The sequence below is a fragment of the Manis javanica genome, chromosome 9 (genome assembly GCF_040802235.1).
Source record: "Manis javanica isolate MJ-LG chromosome 9, MJ_LKY, whole genome shotgun sequence".
In the NCBI taxonomy this organism is placed as follows: Eukaryota; Metazoa; Chordata; class Mammalia; order Pholidota; family Manidae; genus Manis; species Manis javanica.
In genome coordinates this window covers 113,766,525-113,786,490 of record NC_133164.1, presented here as the reverse complement: position 1 = coordinate 113,786,490, position 19,966 = coordinate 113,766,525, and the positions used below count along the sequence as shown (strand labels likewise).

Below are 19,966 nucleotides of genomic sequence, written 5' to 3'. Positions count from 1 at the left end.
ATGACGCATATTTTGTTTACTAGGCTCTCCCCTATACCAGGTCCCCCCTATATACCCCTTTACAGTCACTGTCCATCAGCATAGCAAAATGTTGTAGAATCACTACTTGTCTTCTCTGTGTTGTACAGCCCTCCCTTTTCTCCCACCCCCCATGCATGCTAATCTTATTACCCCCCTTTTTCTCCCCCTTCCTTATCTCTCCCTACCCACCCATCCTCCCCAGTCCCTTTCCCTTTGGTACCTGTTAGTCCATTCTTGAGTTCTGTGATTCTGCTGCTATTTTGTTCCTTCAGTTTTTCATTTGTTCTTATACTCCACAGATGAGTGAAATCATTTGGTATTTCTCTTTCTCCACTTGGCTTATTTCGCTGAGCATAATACCCTCCAGCTCCATCCATGTTGCTGCAAATGGTAGGATTTGCCCTTTTCTTATGGCTGAGTAGTATTCCATTGTGTATATGTACCACATCTTCTTAATCCATTCATCTATCAATGGACATTTAGGTTGCTTCCACTTTTTGGTTATTGTAAATAGTGCTGCGATAAACATAGGGGTGCATTGGTCTTTCTCATACTTGATTGCTGCATTCTTAGGGTAATTCCTAGGAGTGCAATTCCTGGGTCAAATGGTAAGTCTATTTTGAGCATTTTGATGTACCTCCATACTGCTTTCCACAATGGTTGAACTAATTTACATTCCCACCAGCAGTGTAGGAGGGTTCCCCTTTCTCCACAGCCTCGCCAACATTTGTTGTTGTTTGTCTTTTGGGTGGCAGCCATCCTTACTGGTGTGAGGTGATACCTCATTGTAGTTTTAATTTGCATTTCTCTGATAATTAGCAATGTGGAGCATCTTTTCATGTGTCTGTTGACCATCTGAATTTCTTCTTTGGAGAACCGTCTGTTCAGTTCCTCTGCCCATTTTCTAATTGGGTTATTTGTTTTTTGTTTGTTGAGGCGTGTGAGCTCTTTATATATTCTAGACGTCAAGCCTTTATCGGATGTGTCATTTTCAAATATATTCTCCCATACTGTAGGGTTCCTTTTTGTTCTATTGATGGTGTCTTTTGCTGTACAGAAGCTTTTCAGCTTAATATAGTCCCACTTGTTCATTTTTGCTGTTATTTTCCTTGCCCGGGGAGATATGTTCAAGAAGAGGTCACTCATGTTTATGTCTAAGAGGTTTTTGCCTATGTTTTTTTCCAAGAGTTTAATGGTTTCATGACTTACATTCAGGTCTTTGATCCATTTTGCGTTTACTTTTGTATATGGGGTTAGGCAATAGTCCAGTTTCATTCTCCTACATGTAGCTGTCCAGTTTTGCCAGCACCATCTGTTGAAGAGACTGTCATTTCCCCATTGTGTGTCCATGGCTCCTTTATCAAATATTAATTGACCATATATGTCTGGGTTAATGTCTGGATTCTCTAGTCTGTTCCATTGGTCTGTGGCTCTGTTCTTGTGCCAGTACCAAATTGTCTTGATTACTGTGGCTTTTTAGTAGAGCTTGAAGTTGGGGAGTGAGATTCCCCCCACTTTATTCTTCCTTCTCAGGATTGCTTTGGCTATTCGGGGTCTTTGGTGTTTCCATATGAATTTTTGAATTATTTGGTCCAGTTCATTGAAGAATGTTGCTGGTAGTTTCATAGGGATTGCATCAAATCTGTATATTGCTTTGGGCAGGATGGCCATTTTGACGATATTAATTCTTCCTAGCCACGAGCATGGGATGCGTTTCCATCTGTTAGCTCCCCTTTAATTTCTCTTAAGAGTGACTTGTAGTTTTCAGAGTATAAGTCTTTCACTTCTTTGGTTAGGTTTATTCCTAGGTATTTTTTTTTGATGCAATTGTAAATGGAGTTGTTTTCCTGATTTCTCTTTCTGTTGGTTCATTGTTAGTGTATAGGAAAGCCACAGATTTCTGTGTGTTGATTTTGTATCCTGCAACTTTGCTGTATTCCGATATCAGTTCTAGTAGTTTTGGGGTGGAGTTTTTAGGGTTTTTTATGTACAGTATCATGTCATCTGCAAATAGTGACAGTTTAACTTCTTCTTTACCAATCTGGATTCCTTGTATTTTTTTGTTTTGTCTGATTGCCGTGGCTAGGACCTCCAGTACTATGTTAAATAACAGTGGGGAGAGTGGGCCTCCCTGTCTAGTTCCCGATCTCAGAGGAAAAGCTTTCAGCTTCTCGCTGTTCAATACAATGTTGGCTGTGGGTTTATCATAGATGGCCTTTATTATGTTGAGGTACTTGCCCTCTATTCCCCTTTTGCTGAGAGTTTTTATCATGAATGGATGTTGAACTTTGTCTAATGCTTTTTCAGCATCTATGGAAATGATCATGTGGTTTTTGTCTTTCTTTTTGTTGATGTGGTGGATGATGTTGATGGACTTTCAAATGTTGTGCCATCCTTGCATCCGTGGGATGAATCCCACTTGGTCATGGTGTACGATCCTTTTGATGTATTTTTGAATTTGGTTTGCTAATATTTTGTTGAGTATTTTTGCATCTACATTCATCAGGGATATTGGTCTGTAGTTTTCTTTTTTGGTGGGGTCTTGCCTGGTTTTGGTATTAGGGTGATGTTAGCTTCATAGAATGAGTTTGGGAGTATCCCTTCCTCTTCTATTTTTTGGAAAACTTTAAGGAGAATGGGTATTATGTCTTCCCTGTATGTCTGATAAAATTCCGAGGTGAATCCATCTGGCCCGGGGGTTTTGTTCTTTGGTAGTTTTTTGATTACTGCTTCAATTTCGTTGCTGGTAATTGGTCTGCTTAGATTTTCTGTTTCTTTCTGGGTCAGTCTTGGAAGGTTGTATTTTTCTAGGAAGTTGTCCATTTCTCCTAGGTTTCCCAGCTTGTTAGCATATAGGTTTTCATAGTACTCACTAATAATTCTTTGTATTTCTGTGGGGTCCGTCGTGATTTTTCCTTTCTCGTTTCTGATACTGTTGATTTGTGTTGTCTCTCTTTTCCTCTTAATAAGTCTGGCTAGAGGCTTGTCTATTTTGTTTATTTTCTCGAAGAACCAGCTCATGGTTTCATTGATTTTTGCTATTGTTTTATTCTTCTCAATTTTATTTCTTCTCTGATCTTTATTATGTCCCTCCTTCTGCTGACCTTAGGCCTCATTTGTTCTTCTTTTTCCAATTTTGATAATTGTGACATTAGACCATTTATTTGGGATTGTTCTTCCTTTTTTAAATATGCCTGGATTGCTATATACTTTCCTCTTAAGACTGCTTTTGCTGTGTCCCACAGTAGCTGGGGCTTAGTGTTGTTGTTGTCATTTGTTTCCATATATTGCTGGATCTCCATTTTGATTTGGTCATTGATCCATTGATTATTTAGGGGCGTGTTGTTAAGCCTCCATGTGTTTGTGAGCCTTTTGCTTTCTTTGTACAATTTATTTCTAGTTTTATGCCTTTGTGGTCTGAAAAGTTGGTTGGTAGGATTTCAACCTTTTGGAATTTACTGAGGCTCTTTTTGTGGCCTAGTATGTGGTCTATTCTGGAGAATGTTCCATGTGCACTTGAGAAGAATGTGTATCCTGTTGCTTTTGGATGTAGAGTTCTGTAGATGTCTATTAGGTCCATCTGTTCTAGTGTGTTGTTCAGTGCCTCTGTGTCTTTACCTATTTTCTGTCTGGTGGATCTGTCCTTTGGAGTGAGTGGTGTGTTGAAGTCTCCTAGAATGAATGCATTGCATTCTAATTCCTCCTTTTATTCTGTTAATATTTGTTTCAGGTATGTTGGTGCTCCTGTATTGGGTGCATATATATTTAGAATGGTTATATCCTCTTGTTGGACTGAGCCCCTTATCATTATGTAATGTCCTTCTTTGTCTTCTGTTACTTTCTTTATTTTGAAGTCTGTCTTGTCTGATACCAGAATTGCAACACCTGCTTTCTTCTCTCTGTTGTTTGCCTGAAATATCTTTTTCCATCCCTTGACTTTAAGTCTGTGCATGTCTTTGGGTTTGAGGTGAGTCTCTTGTAAGCAGCATATGGATGGATCTTGCTTTTTTATCCATTCTGTTACTCTGTGTCTTTTGATTGGTGCATTCAGTCCATTTACATTTATGGTGACTATTGAAAGGTATGAACTTATTGCCATTGCAGGCTTTAAGTTTGTGGTTACCAAAGGTTCAGGGTTCGCTTCTTTACTATCTTACTGTCTAACTTAACTCGCTTGTTGAGCTATTATACACGCGGTCTGATGATTCTTTATTTCTCTCCCTTCTTATTCCTCCTCCTCCCTCCTTCATATGTTGGGTGTTTTGTTCTGTGCTCTTTTTAGGGGTGCTCCCATCTAGAGCAGTCCCTGTAAGATGCCCTGTAGAGGTGGTTTGTGGGAGGCAAATTCCCTCAACTTTTGCTTGTCTGGGAATTGTTTAATCCCTCCTTCATATTTAAATGATAATTGTGCTGGATACAGTAGTCTTGGTTTGAGGCCCTTCTGTTTCATTGCATTAACTATATCATGCCATTCTCTTCTGGCCTGTAGGGTTTCTGTTGAGAAGTCTGATGATAGCCTGATGGGTTTTCCTTTGTAGGTAACATTTTTTTTCAGTCTGGCTGCCTTTAATACTTTGTCCTTGTCTTAGATATTTGCCATTTTAATTATTATATGTCTTGGTGTTGCCCTCCTTGGATCCCTTGTCCGGGGATTTCTGTGTACCTCTGTGGTCTGAGAGGCCATTTCTTCCCCTAGTTTGGGGAAGTTTTCGGCAATTATTTCTTCAAAGACACTTTCTATCCCTTTTTCTCTCTCTTCTTCTTCTGGTATTCCTATAATGCGTATATTTTTCCTTTTTGATTGGTCACTCAGCTCTCTTAAGATTCTTTCATTCCTGGAGATCCTTTTATCTCTCTCTGCATCACCTTCTCTGCGTTCCTGTTCTCTGTTTTCTAGACCATTAATGGTCTCTTGCATTTCGTCCATTCTGTTTTGAAGTCCTTCCAGAGCTTGTTTTATTTCTGTATTCTCCTTCCTTATTTCTTGCATATTTCTCTGCAAGTCCATCAGCATGGTTATGACTTTTGTTTTGAATTCTTTTTCAGGAAGACTGGCTAAATCTATCTCCCCAGGTTCCTTCTCAGGGGAAGATGTAGCAGATGCCCAAGCTGTCGGGGTTAGTCTTGTCTGGATCATATTTTTTTGCCTTTTCATGTTGACAGGTGCTATTGACTGTCAGCTGGGAGGGCCAAACTTTTCACTTGGTGCTGGCCTTTCTTTTCTGGGACAACTGCGACCCCTAGTGGCTCGTGTTGTGTAATTGCGTGTAGGCTGGGTCTTTGTGTCTTGCAGGCCGAAGTGTAGGAATTTTCCTTTCTGCCTTTCTGTGGGCATGTTTTGCCTTAGGCTGTTTCTCTGCTTTTGCAGCGCCAGGAGGGGTAATGGACTGGGTTGGGGGCTGTTTGGCTGTTTACCTCCGTGAGGGGTCTCGGAGCTGTTGCCCAGGGGGTTAGTGCGCCCAGTTTTCCCTCTAATTTCCAGCCACTGGGCTGTGACCTGTGTTGTTTCCTTCTAGCTGTTAAATCCCTGTTCCTTTAAGACTTTCAAAGAGCACTGGCTTTTCTTTGTCACAGGGGCATCAGCTTCGGAACCCGCTCAGAGGTCTTGCTGCCCTATTTCCCTAGTTTCCAGCCCTCCACGCATGCACTGTGTCTGTGCTCTGGTGCGGGTGGCTGGGGCTGGGTGTTTAGCAGTCTTGGGCTCCCTCCTCCTCCCTCCGGGAGCTGGGGGGAGATGTGCTGGGGTCCCGCTGGCCGGGGCTTGTATCTTACCCCTTTCACCAGGCGCTGGGCTCTCACACGTGTGAATGTAGTCTGGCTGTTGTCCCATGTCTTCCAGTCTCTCTTTTAGGATTAGTTGTATTTGTTGTATTTTCAATAATATATATATTTTTGGGAGGAGATTCCCACTGTCCTACTCACGCCACCATGTTGGCTTTGCCTCAGAAGGTAGACTTCTTGAGATGTACCTTGTTGTATAGTTTTAACTTTGGGGCCATGCAAGTGTTCACATAAGTAGAATCAACATTAACAGGCATCCCCCACTACCCCTTTTCCATGATCAGAGGTGCTGCAATAAACATCCTTACACATTGGCCTTTAAACATGCTGGGCCTTTCATTTCTCTGGGAAAATTCCCTCTGAGAGGAAATGCACAAGAGGTCCTGTGTTTTTCACTTTATATCATGGAATGGTCAAGCATAGAGAGATACACAGAAATGTATAATAAACCTAATGTACCTTAAACAGCTGACAGAACCTCACAGGGAAAGAACAACTTTTGGTGGCTTTTCACTGCAGTATTCAGACTGCACATACCTGATGGAATACACCCTAAAGTCAAGAAAGAGCAACAAAATAATGGGAAACTGGCCACAGGAGCCAAAACTTGACAGGGCTTGTGCTGATCTAAGTTGGAACAATTTGAGCATTTAAAAGAATAATGAATGTGATGGATTGAAACCCACAAAATATGTAAAGCCCATGAATTTATAATCACACTAAAAAAATATTGGTCACCATTGGAGAGCATGAGGGTACCATTTACCCTGTCTTTCTGGTGCAAACTGTATGCAGGACAACCAAGAGTTCCTGAGGGAAAGTGTTGTTACCATTTTGGAAGGAAGGGCAGAACTAGAAAATCACCATTGATTGATGGCCCTGGGGCTGCATCAGCAGATGCTCAAGCCATGTGGTGACAGGCTGGTAGGGAACTCGTCACGGAGTACCTAGAGGGACGCGCTCTGAAGCCACTGGTCAGAACCAGCAACGCCCTGTATTTGTACAGGTGGCTGTGTCTCTGTGGACACACACGCCTATGGAGTCTAGATCCTAAGACAAGTGGGAGAAGGAGGGCACTCAGTTGGCAGGTTACTGGGTAGGGAGTTGGGGCGGGGCAGGCCCCATGTGCAAAACATTACCCGATTATGTGTGCATGAAGACGAGCACACCAGGAAGGCCACCAACGCATATACGGTGGCCTCTACACAGAAAGTTCCACCCAGCAGCCTCCCCAGCACAGCGCTCCTACCCCACGGGCCTCAGACCACAGGCTGAATCCTGAGCGTCCCCAGTAGGGGGAAAGGACACCAATGCAAAGGGTTAGTGCTGCGTCCACACATGGTGTTGCATGACTTTATGACAAAGTATGGTTCCCTGGAAACGCACACAAGCCTTGAGGAGAAAGTCCCAGGAAGATGGCCCCCAAAGGAGGCCGGATGGGGCAGCTGGGGTAGGATGCCCCCGGGGTCACCCGGGTTCAGGTCAACTACTACCCCTCTTCAGCACCTATTGGGAACTATCCACATGTCTGGTTGGCTGTGATGTAAGGGGGATTCTTATCACGTACGAAAACACCCACTGTGCACTGTGTCTGGGTCAGGGTGGGCCCTCGAAGTTATATGAATCCGAATCTGAGAAAAATACCACTGTGGAAAGTGAGGGGGCAGCAAGCAGGCTGTGTAACTGCCTCAGAAATGGGGAAGAGCTGGAGGAGCTCTTGTGGCCCCCACAATTCTACAGACGAGCACTGTGTGCCTTCTGCTGCGAGATGCGCCCTCGCCCCATCACCGAAGAGGCAGAGGACGGATGGCAGAGGACGGATGGCAGAGGACGGGTGGCAGAGGAAGGACAGGGCGATGGCCTGGGAACCGTAAACCAAAACTGGATTCAGTGTAACCACTCCAAAATTAAGGAACTGGGCTGAAGCAGCGCCTGGTCTGTTCCCTGCCAGCCTTCAGTGACAAGAGCTCTGTTCGGTGAGAATCTTCTGAGACGACTTCACGCCAACACACTGCACATTCCAAGGTATTAAGTTGAAGACTATGAAAACACATCTGTAGGTTGCCCACATATTTGTTGTCCTGCATGCATTTTTCAGGACTTTGAAATCTCTTCTAGTAACAACTTTCTGTTAGGAAAACAACTCCAAAGTGGTAGAAAGCAGTGTCTCCCAAACTTTCACATGCATATGAACCATCCAGGGATCTTGTTAAAATGTGGGGTATGGCCTGAGATTCTGCATTTTTAAGATGTTCTCAAGCAGGACCAGCTACAAAATTTGCAGGGCCCCTTGCAAAGTGAAAGTATAAGGCACCATGCTCAAAAATTAAGAATTTCAAGATGAGGAGAGCAGAACATGAAGCCAGTGGGCAACCGTCCTAAGTGTGGAGCCCTGTGAGATGGCTCGGGCCACACGGCCGCGAGGCTGGCACTGTTCCCATGTGACGCTGATGGCTACAAAGGAGCAAGGCTATAATCGGACTATTGCTTAGAACCTAAGTTCACAATATGGCAGCTGTAACTTGAATTCCATCAAGGAGAGTTAGTTCCTCAAGCACCAAAAATCTCTCAGTGGGAGGTCTGGAGAGAAGCAGAAGTCCCCCGATAAGGCAGAGACGGTGCAAAGTCCAGATCCACGGGTGTCTGTCTCCAGAATGTAATGATGGGAAGAGATGAGAACTACGTGACGCATAAACCACAGGGCACTAAACAGGTATTGGCATCTCCACCAGAAGACGCCTTCAGCCTGTATCTTGGAGGAAGAAACTACATTTGATCCCTGAACAACGTGGAGGTTAGAGGTACCCACTCCCCCTCAAAGTAAAAAATCTCTGTATAAATTTTGACTCCCCCAAAACTTAATTACTAGTGGCCTACTGTTGACTGGAATCCTTACTGATAACATAAACAGCCAATTAACCCATATTTTGTATGTCATGGATACTGTATACTGCTTTCTTACAATAAAGTAAGTAAGCAGAGAAAAGAAAATATTTTTCAAATTATCGCAGACCTCTAAAAAATTTTCCAGTGGATTGATTGAAAAATACCTACACGTAAGTGGGCCCACACAGATCAAACCTGTGTTATTCAAGGGTCAACTGTAATGTGAATAAAACCCTGGCGCTTCCCTATCATCAGCCTCTATGCCATTTTAGAGGGCTGAAATTTAATTTAAGCGAACACCAGAGAGAGAAAGAGGATCCGGGGAGTGGGAAGAGGCCATGAGGTGGGGCCTCGTGCTTCCAAGAGGCAGTGAAATGTGCTGTAACTAACGTTTCCAGCGTCGGGGAGGTGACTGCGCGTTTCCCCACCCTGCTGAGGCTGGACGGGAAGCAGTCTACCCTGTGTGCAAGAGCCAGGCCTACAACGCAGAGACACCGGGGCATGGCTCCCGCCCCAGCTCCCGCCGCCTCCCTGCCCTCACCCCCCATGTCACCTCGAGGGCTCACCCACGGGTGCCTCTGTGGTGGTCGCCAGGGTGCCTGCTGGGCGCCGCCCCGGGGCCCAGCTGCCCCCTGCTGGTGACTTCAGCTGGTGCCGCCCCGGGGCAGCTGTTAGTTTCTGGCTGTGGTCCTGTGCGTGCTGCCACGGCCCCCCGAGACACAGAGGCGCTGAGAAGCCCCCTTCCCAGCGGGGCGGCCCCGCAGCCCAGGCTGGGGGCTCGCGGACGCGGCGGCCCTGCCAGGACGGCTCTCTGCGCTAGGAAGGAGGCTCCAGGGGCAGCGGATCGCGCGGCGCCTATCTGTGCGTAACCAGAGCCCCGGCTCCCGGGGAGTCCTTTGCTCCCCGGGAGCTGGGAAAAGAACTCTCCGTTTTCTTCTTTCGTCCTTCAATAAGGGGTAGGAGATTTTCCACCCTGCCTCTGCAATACAATCGCCTAAAGTGCTTTAAAAATACTAACGTAGGTCCCGCCCCCAGGCCAGTTACGTCAGAATCACTCTGTTAAGACCCTGGCACCCCGGGGTATTTTAAAAATATTCCCCAAGCGATTCTCACGTGCAGCAGGGCTGGGAACCCCTCGGGGGGAAACGCACCAGCAGCCCTGATCACTGGATCCCGTCAGAGATGCTGTCCGCTCTCAGCTGCCCCGAGGTGCTGGTCACACTAGTTAGGACGGGCCCTCGCCTCCCAGCGTGGCTATGCCAAGCCCCAGCCACACCCTCCGGCCCCCAAATTCCCCTGATCCAACCCGCCCGCACGCACTCCAGCCCCCAGGGCACTGAGTCTGTCGCCACCGCCCCTCTGGCCCGGCCCCTGGGCCCCTGCCTCCTGCCAGAGCGCAGGCTTGGTTTGCGGAGCATCAGCAGGTGTAAGACGGGGGTGGGGGACGGGGGAGGCCAGGACGAAGCCCACATGCTCCTTGCCTCACCTGGCCCACCTTGCCCTCCTGGGATGGGGCTCCGCCTAATGGGCCACACACCTTCCCAGGCCGGCTGACGATGTGGACGCGCCCCCAGCTCTCGCCGCCCCGTCTGCAGGAGCGCGGCGGTGTGCTGGCCTGAACACCACCACGAGCCTCCAGGCCTGGGCCTCCACCTCATTTCCTCTTGCCGACTGGCTCCCACCGTCCCCCCTCTTTGGCATGTGCAAGCCGCCGTAGCTGTCCAAGGGGAACGCAAGCTTCACCCCCAGCCTCCTGTCGACCGTGGGCATCTCCTGCCAGCCCAGTTAATCTCTGGGCCCCACGGCTCTGCTGCTGCTGGGGACATGCCCATGGATCAGCAGAAGTTTGAGGACCACTGTCAGGCCGTGGTGCAGCCTCCGTGCAGGGGAGCCCTGGCGTAACGGCTCAGTTCAGGAACCACTGGCCAAGCCCAGGAGGAGGTTGGTACAATGGCTGGGTCTTCTGGCCGCCGTGATCACCCTCCATTGTTTCTGAGACATCAGGGTATTGTCACAGGCTTCCTTGGAAAGGCCTGTTATGGTTGAATTGTGTCCTGACTCCCCAGTACTTCAGAGAATTGCCCTACTTGCAGATATAATTAGTTAGGATGAGGTCACACTGGGTTAGGATGGGCCTCAATCCTATATGGCCGGTGTCCCTAGAAGAAGAAGGAAATTTGAATGGAGACACAGACTCACAGGGGGAAGGCCATGGAACAGCGGCAGACCCCATGTGGGGGCGTGCAGCTGCAAGCTGAGGCCGCCAAGGGTGGCCGGGAGCCACCAGGAGGTGGACGAAGCATGGAGGGATCTTCCCCAACGGGTCCCAGAAGGGAGCACAGCCCTGCCGACCCCTGATCTGATTTCTAGCCCCCAGAACTGTGAGACAATGAATTTCTGTGTTGCCAGCCACCCAGATCACAGTGCTTTGTTACAGCAACCGGAGGGGATGAGAGTTCCTCCCAGGACTGGCCTTGCAGTTTGTCCGCTCAGCGAGTTTCTACAGTGTGCATGCTTCACACACAGGCACAGCAAGCACAAGTGAAGGCAGCAAAGGGGATTCATCCCCTACCTCAGATCGCTTAATGCAGAGATACACATGCAAATAGCAATCACCAGATAAGCATATGGCCATGGCTAATGGTGCTGGGGCTACGCACTCCTGGAGTGGGCAGGAAGAGCGCTTTAAAACCTCAAGCAGAAGACTCTGCCTCCCATCCAAACGAATGCAGTCAGCTTATTTCATGATTTTCCTAGAACAAAGTGTTTCTTTACATTTGTGTATTGGATGTGGATTTTGTACTGGAGTCAGCCTCAAAAAATGACATACCAGGGTTAGCCTCTCAAGACAAAAACCTCCCAGAAGATTTTAGAATCCAGTACATTCTACCAAAATTACAAAATTGTTAGAGAGCTGAGCTGTAGCCAGGGCATCGTGTGTGTGTGTGTGAGTGACAGAGCAAGAAAGAGAAAGAGAGATCGGAAGAGGGGGAGAGAGAGCTAGCTTAATAAGCTTTTGATAAAATAGTCTGGACTTTTGCCCTCCAACAGTAATTCTCTAATTCCTTTTCTGCTTCTCGAGCACTGTCGCTGACATCTACCCAGTGGAAAAGCAGCTGGAGTCAGAGCATTCCTCAACATTAGCTCACCACAGAGCCATAAATGACAAATTCTCATGAGTCCAGACACCGGACATCCCAGCCTTGCACACACTGGTGCTGGTGGAGAGGGAACCACAGGCTTGTTGCAGTTTCTGCCCCTGGAGAAAAACGTCACCGAGAGTCCTGGGTGCTTAGCTCAAGTTCAGGGGCATGTGTTACATGCTCATCAATACTCAGTCTGCTGCCCAGGAGCATGCTGTTTTGAGCAGCAGCATGTCCACAAGAAATAATAAAGTGATTCATTTTTATGTTGAAAACTTCAGTATTTGACATACATTCTATCAATATTGCCTTTCCTGCCAGTGCCTGCCTCTAATGTTTAACTGTAATGTATTATAGTTGCAACAAGTTGAATCAATTGAGATTGAAAAATGAGATGTAAAAAAACAAATGTAGGAAAGCATATACTTCGTGGTCAATTTTAATCTTGCAAAGGATGTTCTTCTTCTGTAAGGAAGACCGCCAAGAGCAGAGAGGACAATGAGGACAGAAAGTGATGCACTGAATCAGCAGCTTCAGTGAGGCCGGAAGAAGACAGAATTGGCTCTTGTGTTTGGCGAAGAGAAGAGAGTCGAGAGGTTGGCTGGAGGCCCTGGAAACGCATCCTGTGGGATGTGGGGAGAGAGGATGTGGAGGGAGATGTGTGATGGGGCAGTGGTCAGGAGGATGGGCTGGGCACCGGGCTGCTGGGCAGGGAGGGCCGCTCTGGCCCTGAGATGCAGCCCCTGCCCCCTCTCAGCTGGGCCCCCAGCAGGGCACCTTCCCTGCCAGCTTCCTACTGGATTAGCTTCCTACTGCAGACACAACCCTCAGAGCTCCCTTGAAGTCAATAACCTCTCCAAGACCTGACTCCCCTTGACCTGCTGCATTTTGCTTGGGTTGCCCCAGACGAGACCTTTCTGTCAGAGCCAGGAAGGCCACGTGAACTTCTCTGCCAGGAGACTGGATCCATGGGGTTACTCACTGGGAACCCCAGAACTAAGTCACCAGACCGAGGTAGCTGAGGCGAGAAGATGCTGTTAAAAGAAACTCCCCCAAGACTTTTTGAAGTTTGCCACATTCCCGCTCTGTGGCTGCAACTGTTGGTCTCATGAAGCTCACAACCAATGACGGAATGGTGAACAAAGAAACAAGATCCTTTCACCTCTTGATGTGAGGGAATTAAAATGCCGTGGTGTAGTCCAGGGTGACTTCCAAGAGGCCATCTCAGTCTGGGTGGTTAAGAGGACCCTCCTGAAGAGTGACGTCTGAGCTGAGCTCAGAGAGAGGAGGAGGCAGGCATGAGGGCATCTGAGCATGAGCGCTCGGCCGGCGGGGAGTTGCCACAAGGACCTACATGGGGAGACACACGGCTTGTTCAGCGGGACATGACTAGTGACTCCACAGGGCTGATTCTGCCCCCAGGTGACATCTGGCAATGTCTGGAGACCTTTCTGTGGACACAGGTGTGGGAGGGAGCTACTGGCAGCCAGTGGGCAGGACCGGAGATGGCTCTCAACGTCCTACTCGGAACAGTATCCGGACCAAAATGTCACGGGTGCTGAGGTCAAGAAGCCCTGGCGTAGAGGGAGGCGAGAGTGGGCAAGGCTGCCTGGGGAGGCTGGCCGGTCCTAGGTGACTGGGCAGCCCCCGTGAAAAGTTTGGTTCATTCTGGAGCAATGGAGACGGCTCGGGAACCTGGCATGGCCCACGCCCTGAAATGGTGGTTCTGGTGGAAAACGGAGGGAGGTTACCCAACGGAACTTTGTACAGAAGCCCACCTGACAGAGAATGGTGGCTTGGGCAAGCAGGGAGAGGGACAGACGTGGAAGGTTTAGAATGACACATTTCCAAGATGAAGCAGACAGAACTGCTGAGGAGCTGGCTGGTGGCAGTGATGAGAGGACCGGAATCAAGGGTGACTCCTGATGTTTTTGTAGTAAGAAAGACAAAGAGAGGTTCTTTGGGGAGGGTAGAAAACCAGAAGTTCTGTTTAGGGATGAATTTGTGATGCCAGTTAAATGCCCACATGCAAAGATACGACAGAGACAGCGGGCTCTCACTATGCGGATGGTACTTGGCGTAGGTAAGATACACTGAAGTCCACCAACAGTGTGCCAGTTTGGGGCTGCATAAACAATATGAAATTCAACCTCAAAGGAATATTGGGCAAATTTTTCTTCCTCTTGGCATTTACATAAAAAGAGTTGCTGAAGTTCATATACCCTATGACCTTAAAAGAGTAACTTTTTTTAAAGAGGCAGGACAATGAGATCTGATATGATGTTGGTAAAAGATTGCTCCAGCCGAAGCAGTTAAGAATCCGGGCTCAGATAACTTGAGCTCCTTGTTGGTGTCCTGACCTCACATACCAGAAACAACAGTGCCCCTGGCGGGGATGCTGTCACCCCACTTCTCCATGGGCTACCTCCCGAACATTCTCCAAGGACCACTGCAGGACGCACCCCTCTGTGACGCCACCCCTGCTCCTGACCCGGGTGGCCGCTTTTCTCTGGGCACTAGGACACCTGATTAAGCCCTTTCCCCGAGTCATGCCTGTGACAGACACACATGCACCCTCTCACGGAGACTGTGCACTGTGAACCCCCTCTGTGGCTCTCAATCACCAGCCACTGAAAGGAACATTTCACAGAGAAGATAAATAAAAATTGTGGATTTTTTCTCAAAGCTGAGATGAATTTGACTCTTTAAGAATTGGCCCAAAGCTATATCAGAAGTTTCTCTTCAGTGAATTTCCTTTCTTCTTCCAGGAAGAAAAAATATGGGGGGCATTTTTCCGTTTCATCACAGTGCTTGGAGCTCAGTACTCTCCTCCCTCTGGTAACACTGCCCACCCAGCCCACCGGCCCTTCACCACTCTCGGCGGGGCTGCGTCTTCCCCACGCCTGGAAAGCAGGGCCACAGCCTCCTAACTCACAGAGAGTAACAGCCTAGCTTCCCGCCTCTTGCTCCGACTGTGCATAAATTTAACCAGGGTCATAGCAAAGATGAAGCCAGAACCCATCCAAATGACCACCATTACAACACATCTGAACAAATTATGGTACTTTTACCTGACAAAATATTACCAGCTTTTAAAAATGTTTACCAAGAATTGTCATGAACAAGGGGGGATGCTCAAAACATAACAGGAAGGAAAGGATATTGAATATAGTATCATCAAAATTGTGTATTAAAACACAGTGCTTAGAAAAAAGACTGGAAGGGAATGAAACAGCGTTCATGTGTTAATGAGATTATGGTCATTTTTTTCTTCATTAATGTTCTGATCTTTTCGAACTTTTTATATTCAGAAAAAAAATTATTAGTTGTATTTTCTAATCGGTCCCTGGCTTCCTGGGTGGGAGAAAGCTTTGTTCCTCTTCTACCACCACTGTAAAGAGGTGCTCGTAAGAAGAGTATAATAAAAAAGACAACAAAATCACAGTGTTTGCAAAGTTGGTGCTTCTTTCATACGTACCTACGTGACAATACGCTGAAAGCTTATAATGTCTCAGGCGCAGACAGCCCCTGAGATACAAATATCAGTAAGGCAAGATCCCTTCTTCAAGGACTTGCAAGATGGGAGGGACCCATTTAAAATCTTGGAATGAGAAAAGAATGTGTAAACAAGGGAGGACCCAGATCCTTTTTTATCGCCATATTTTAACCTTTCTCAGTACTAAGCAATCAATCAAACATAAAAAACTAATGACCTAAGTGGGGTTCCAGATATTTTTTGCAAGTCTGTCTCCTACCTTCTGAAAGTCAGTCTGTAATCCTCCTTCCCACATCTCCGGTACACTCCACGAGAAGGTAGAGAACACTCTAGAACTTACCCGAAGCCTTACCTCAGGGTTATAGCTCCTCCTTCTACAAAAAAGCAGCTTTTCTCCTACATTGCATCGTTGCATTGAACTGGACAAATCCTTCCTCCCTCAGTCCCGGGGCCTCTCCAATGCCCTGTAATCTGGTTTGTAACATCCTGGATCCTTCCCAATCCCCCCCCACCCCCATCCCTCCCCCGGGGAGTCTCTCCTCCCCTGAGCTTTACTGGAGCAGTGAGGTCACAACTCTGTCACTAGTGATAGATTCACAGACACCAAAAAATCCAAAGCCCATTTCCTTTTCTTTTTAAGATTAACTTTGTGAAATCACATGCATGGAGAAAGAAAAGGTCCCAGACTCTCCTAAGTGCTGACAGAGGCACTATCCGTGAAACAAGCAGTTAAGTGGGACAGAAAACCGTGCTACTTGCCCTAAACTCATGCTTTTGTTTGATTAAGGATTAACCAAGAGGATTAACCTACTGCCCTAGTGCTACCTCAGGAGCAGGGAATGACAAGAGCTCTTCCTTTACAAACTGAGGTCCATGGGGGCCCAGATTCCCAGTGGTGGGTCAGAATCAGCACAGCACAGCATATGGTTCCTTCCCTCGTGAGGGCTCCGACCCAGGGGCTGAAAACCTGTACGTCTCAGTAAGACACGAAGCTGGAACGTGTGTGTGTGTGTGTGTGTGTGTGTGTGATGGGGCTGATCTCACCCTTGAAATGGTTATAATATGATGATGAGAGAGTTTCAGAGCCAGCCAGCCTAGGTTCAAGCCCCTGCTCTCACACTTCCCGGTGGTGACCTTGAATTTATCATTGGTGCCCACCCAGCCTCAAATTCTTTAAATGAGGATTATAGCCCTCTTCTCCACCTGGTGCTATTGTCCAGGTGAAGTGAATCACTGTATGTAAAGCATTTAGGGTAGTGTTCCTCTGACCTAGTCAAGCCATGTGTGAAGATTAACTCTTGCATCTTTCAGAATGCCAACAAACATAAAGGGAAGTTCTGATATTTTCTTTTGCATATCCGATGTGTCCTCTGGGTGGAGCACATGCACGACCACAGCCCGCCCCACCCCTCCTCCTCGCCCTCAGAGGCCACAAAGGGGCCTCTTCTCAAGGCTTTGCGCTGGGGGCGCAGGGTACCCCTCTGCACACGCACCTTCCCCTCGGGCCCTGCAACAGCTCTTAGTGGGGGCTCAGTTCCTCAGGCCTTGTCTGTTTCACCTGTAAAGGAGGGTCCTACTTACTGAGAAAACACCTGAACGATGCCCAGTCTAATTTGTCTTTGGCTCAGGGAGGAATGGGATGAAAGTGGGAAGCTCCCAGGTGCCCGCCCACTGTGGGGACAATGGCAGAGATTCAGAAGGCAACCATCAGCTAATTATCCAGACTGCGGTTTCCACGTGTTTTTGGAAAGTTTGCTTGATAGCAGTTGATCATGGAGCATGTGAAAGAGCCTGTATTGGGCACATTAGGCAATTTAAAAGGGAGATACAGTGAAATGCCTAACCAGAGTTAAAGGCAATTCATAAACATACGCTGGAGCACAAAGTGAAGCCAAGAGTGTGTGGGTGGGTGGGTAGCTTTACAGGACATTTTGTACAGCTCCAAAAACTCTATTTATCAAGCTGAACCACACGAAATTGGGGATATGCCACCAACTTGTAGTCCACCAGAACAACAAGGGAACATGGTTCAACCTCGTACCTGTGCCAACCTGCCGAAGCTCCAACAGCAGGACGGAAACCGCACGGGGGTCTCTCCAGACAGAAAGGAGGTGATGTCTGCAAGCTTGTGAAACCGCGTTTCCCCATGCTGTTTTCCAGCTCCTGCCAAAATCCTGAATTAAAACAAGAGTAAGATTAATCAACCCAGAGAGGAAATTAGTATTTTGTTGAGTATTAGACATTTGAGACATACAGCTAGTTCTGGTTAGTACTCCATCAGCGAGTTGTCCCCATCAGTTAGCACATGGCTGACCTGAAAATTTTCATAGGTCATAACCCTGCGGCAAAACCACGGCAAAGCAGAGAGGGAGGAAATACAGAACTGACTTCATATGCCAAAGGACACGGTGAGGAGCGCGGGATTCCCTGCTCCCTGGCAGGCACCGGCCCCAGGGCAGGAAGCTGGGCTGCCACACTCCTAGGCTGGGCTGACAGAAGCTGAGGAGTAGGGCCATCTGCACCCACACTCTAGGGGGTGTACAGTAATCCTCCACCCTCCTGCAAAACGCCCCATGGCGAAGAGGGAGGGCCCGTATGAAAAGGCAGAGTCCCTGCCCCGCGCAAAGGCACCCAGGCCACCCCCAAGTCAGGCGCAGACGGTACTGGGCTCCTGGCGCTTCAGGCACAGCCGTAAATTCCCGAACACCCAGACACCACGCTTGGTAAGTGAGAGAGAGGACTTGGGGAGACAGTGTTTCCAAATACTCAGGCTCACCGGTATTTTTGCTCATTGCCGGGTAGACATTTATGTGCATTTGTGTGCTTATACAACCCCCTGGGAACGAATGACCGGGCCCAGATGCCCGTGAGAGCCGCGGGGCTGTGTGCTCAGGGGTTGGGAGGCGGCGGACAGGGGACCAGTGGCCTGAGCTTAAGGAAACGTGAAATAGACTTGCTGAACATCCCGCCTCGCGCCAGCCCCGTGCCAGCCCCTGGGAAAGGCACGAGCTTCTCTAGCATCGCCCGGCCCTCGGCCGCACCTCCGCTCAGCCCCTCCTGCCCTGGTCACGGAGCTCTCACCACGCCCGCCCGTGGGCTCGCAGGCCCGCCGCAGGGAGAAGCCCTCCCGCCGCGGCGCTGGTGCCCCACGCTCCCTCCCAGCCGGGAGGCGGGGAGGACACACTGCGCACGCGCAGCCCGGCCCCTCAGCCTGGCGGGAACCGGGGTGTCAGCCACCATCCGCAGGGGGCGCGCTCGGCTCCGCAGCGAGCTGGGGGCTGGGGTGCGCCCGCTGACGGGGGGATTCGGTAATCCGAAGTGCACTTACCCAATAGCACGAGGCACATTGTCCGTCGGCAGCTTTAAGTAATACAGGTGACCTTTTTGCTCCTTCTGCTTAGTTCTACCTTATTTCGCCATTGGTTCGGAACCTGCTGCGGGCAAGGAAGAGGGACGCGATTACTGCCCACTCCCCGCGCCCGCCCCGCCCCGGCCCTTGACCTTTCCGCTGCTCAAATTCTCTTCCCCAGACCCTACCTTGTGTTTCTTCAATCACGTCTTGGGTCAAATCTCATTCTTGATCCTATTACCTCTTCTTCTATTGTCTTCACAGCTGAAATAATTTTTAGAATGGTGACCATTCATTGTCTCGGCGGGGGGGTGGGGGTAGGAAGCGCAGCTGACAGGCCTCGATGACACGTGCCAGGTTCTGAGATGTGGTGTGGGGTGTGCCAGGTGCCAGGTGCCTGCGACCAGGCAGGAGACAGGGCGGGGACAACAAGCACCCCCAGGGGGAGAGCTGAGTGCGCGCCAGAGGCGGAGGGAGGGCTTGGCCCAGTTCTTGGATCCCGCAGATCGCAAAGCGTGGCGGAGGAGCGGCAGTTTGATGACAGTCCAAAGGCAGAGTGAAAGTGATGGGAGCCAAATGGAGATTTGAACAAGGAAACGATGGGCTTGCAGCGAATGTTGTAAAAGGCAGCAACGTGTCACTGTCACTGGAAGCATGCCCGGAGGCCACTGGTGACAGTGCTGAGCAGCAGGCCACCGTCCCAAGGCAGGGAGGGTGTGGGCGGGATGGAGGGAAGGAAGGTCAGCACAGAAGGGAAGGAGCCAGGACAGCTGGCTGCAAACTCAGGCACGGGGGAGATCTTCACGTTCACGTTTTTAAGTGGGAGAGGCCTGCACATACACAGGGGTTGCCAGGAGCGCCACGGGAGGCGGGGGACAAAGCCTTGAGGTCGCAGAGCAGCAGGGTGGTGGCAGCGGAGACGTAGTCCCCTTTCTCTGGGAGGACAGATAGGAGGGACTGGGGCTCTGTGGCTGTAGGTGAAAGGCAGGCACGGAGTGAGCAGCTGGGACAGGGATGCTTTGTTTCAGCTCCTGCGGGGAGGTCAGGAGGAAGCAGGATGGGAAAGCGAGACGAGCAGCTCTGAGCTTGGAGGGGACAGGCTGCAAACCTGGTGAGGTGTCATCTGCAGGAACCAGTGCCTTGCTGCATGGCCTAGGTGGACAAGCAAAGGTGGAGGGCTGGACTGGCCACAAGGTCACGGGCCTTGCGATGTTGAGGCGGCTTCTAGCAAAAGCATGGCTGAAGTAACAAGGCAGCGATTCTCAGTGGAGGCAGGGGGCCATGTCAGAC

General features: G+C 49.0%; 1 protein-coding gene across 1 annotated transcript in view; it reads right to left on the bottom strand.

Annotated features, from left to right (window-relative positions):
• Positions 1-19,966, bottom strand: part of LOC108385223 (uncharacterized) — a 131,650-nt gene that overhangs the window by 111,136 nt on the left and 548 nt on the right. Inside the window, exons 2-4 of the mRNA XM_073213293.1 lie at positions 19,528-19,647; positions 18,409-18,650; positions 17,369-17,501 (exon numbers count right to left, since the gene is read on the bottom strand). Of these exons, the coding sequence (XP_073069394.1) occupies positions 17,369-17,501; positions 18,409-18,650; positions 19,528-19,647 (495 nt within the window). The remainder of the gene's footprint in view (positions 1-17,368; positions 17,502-18,408; positions 18,651-19,527; positions 19,648-19,966) is intronic.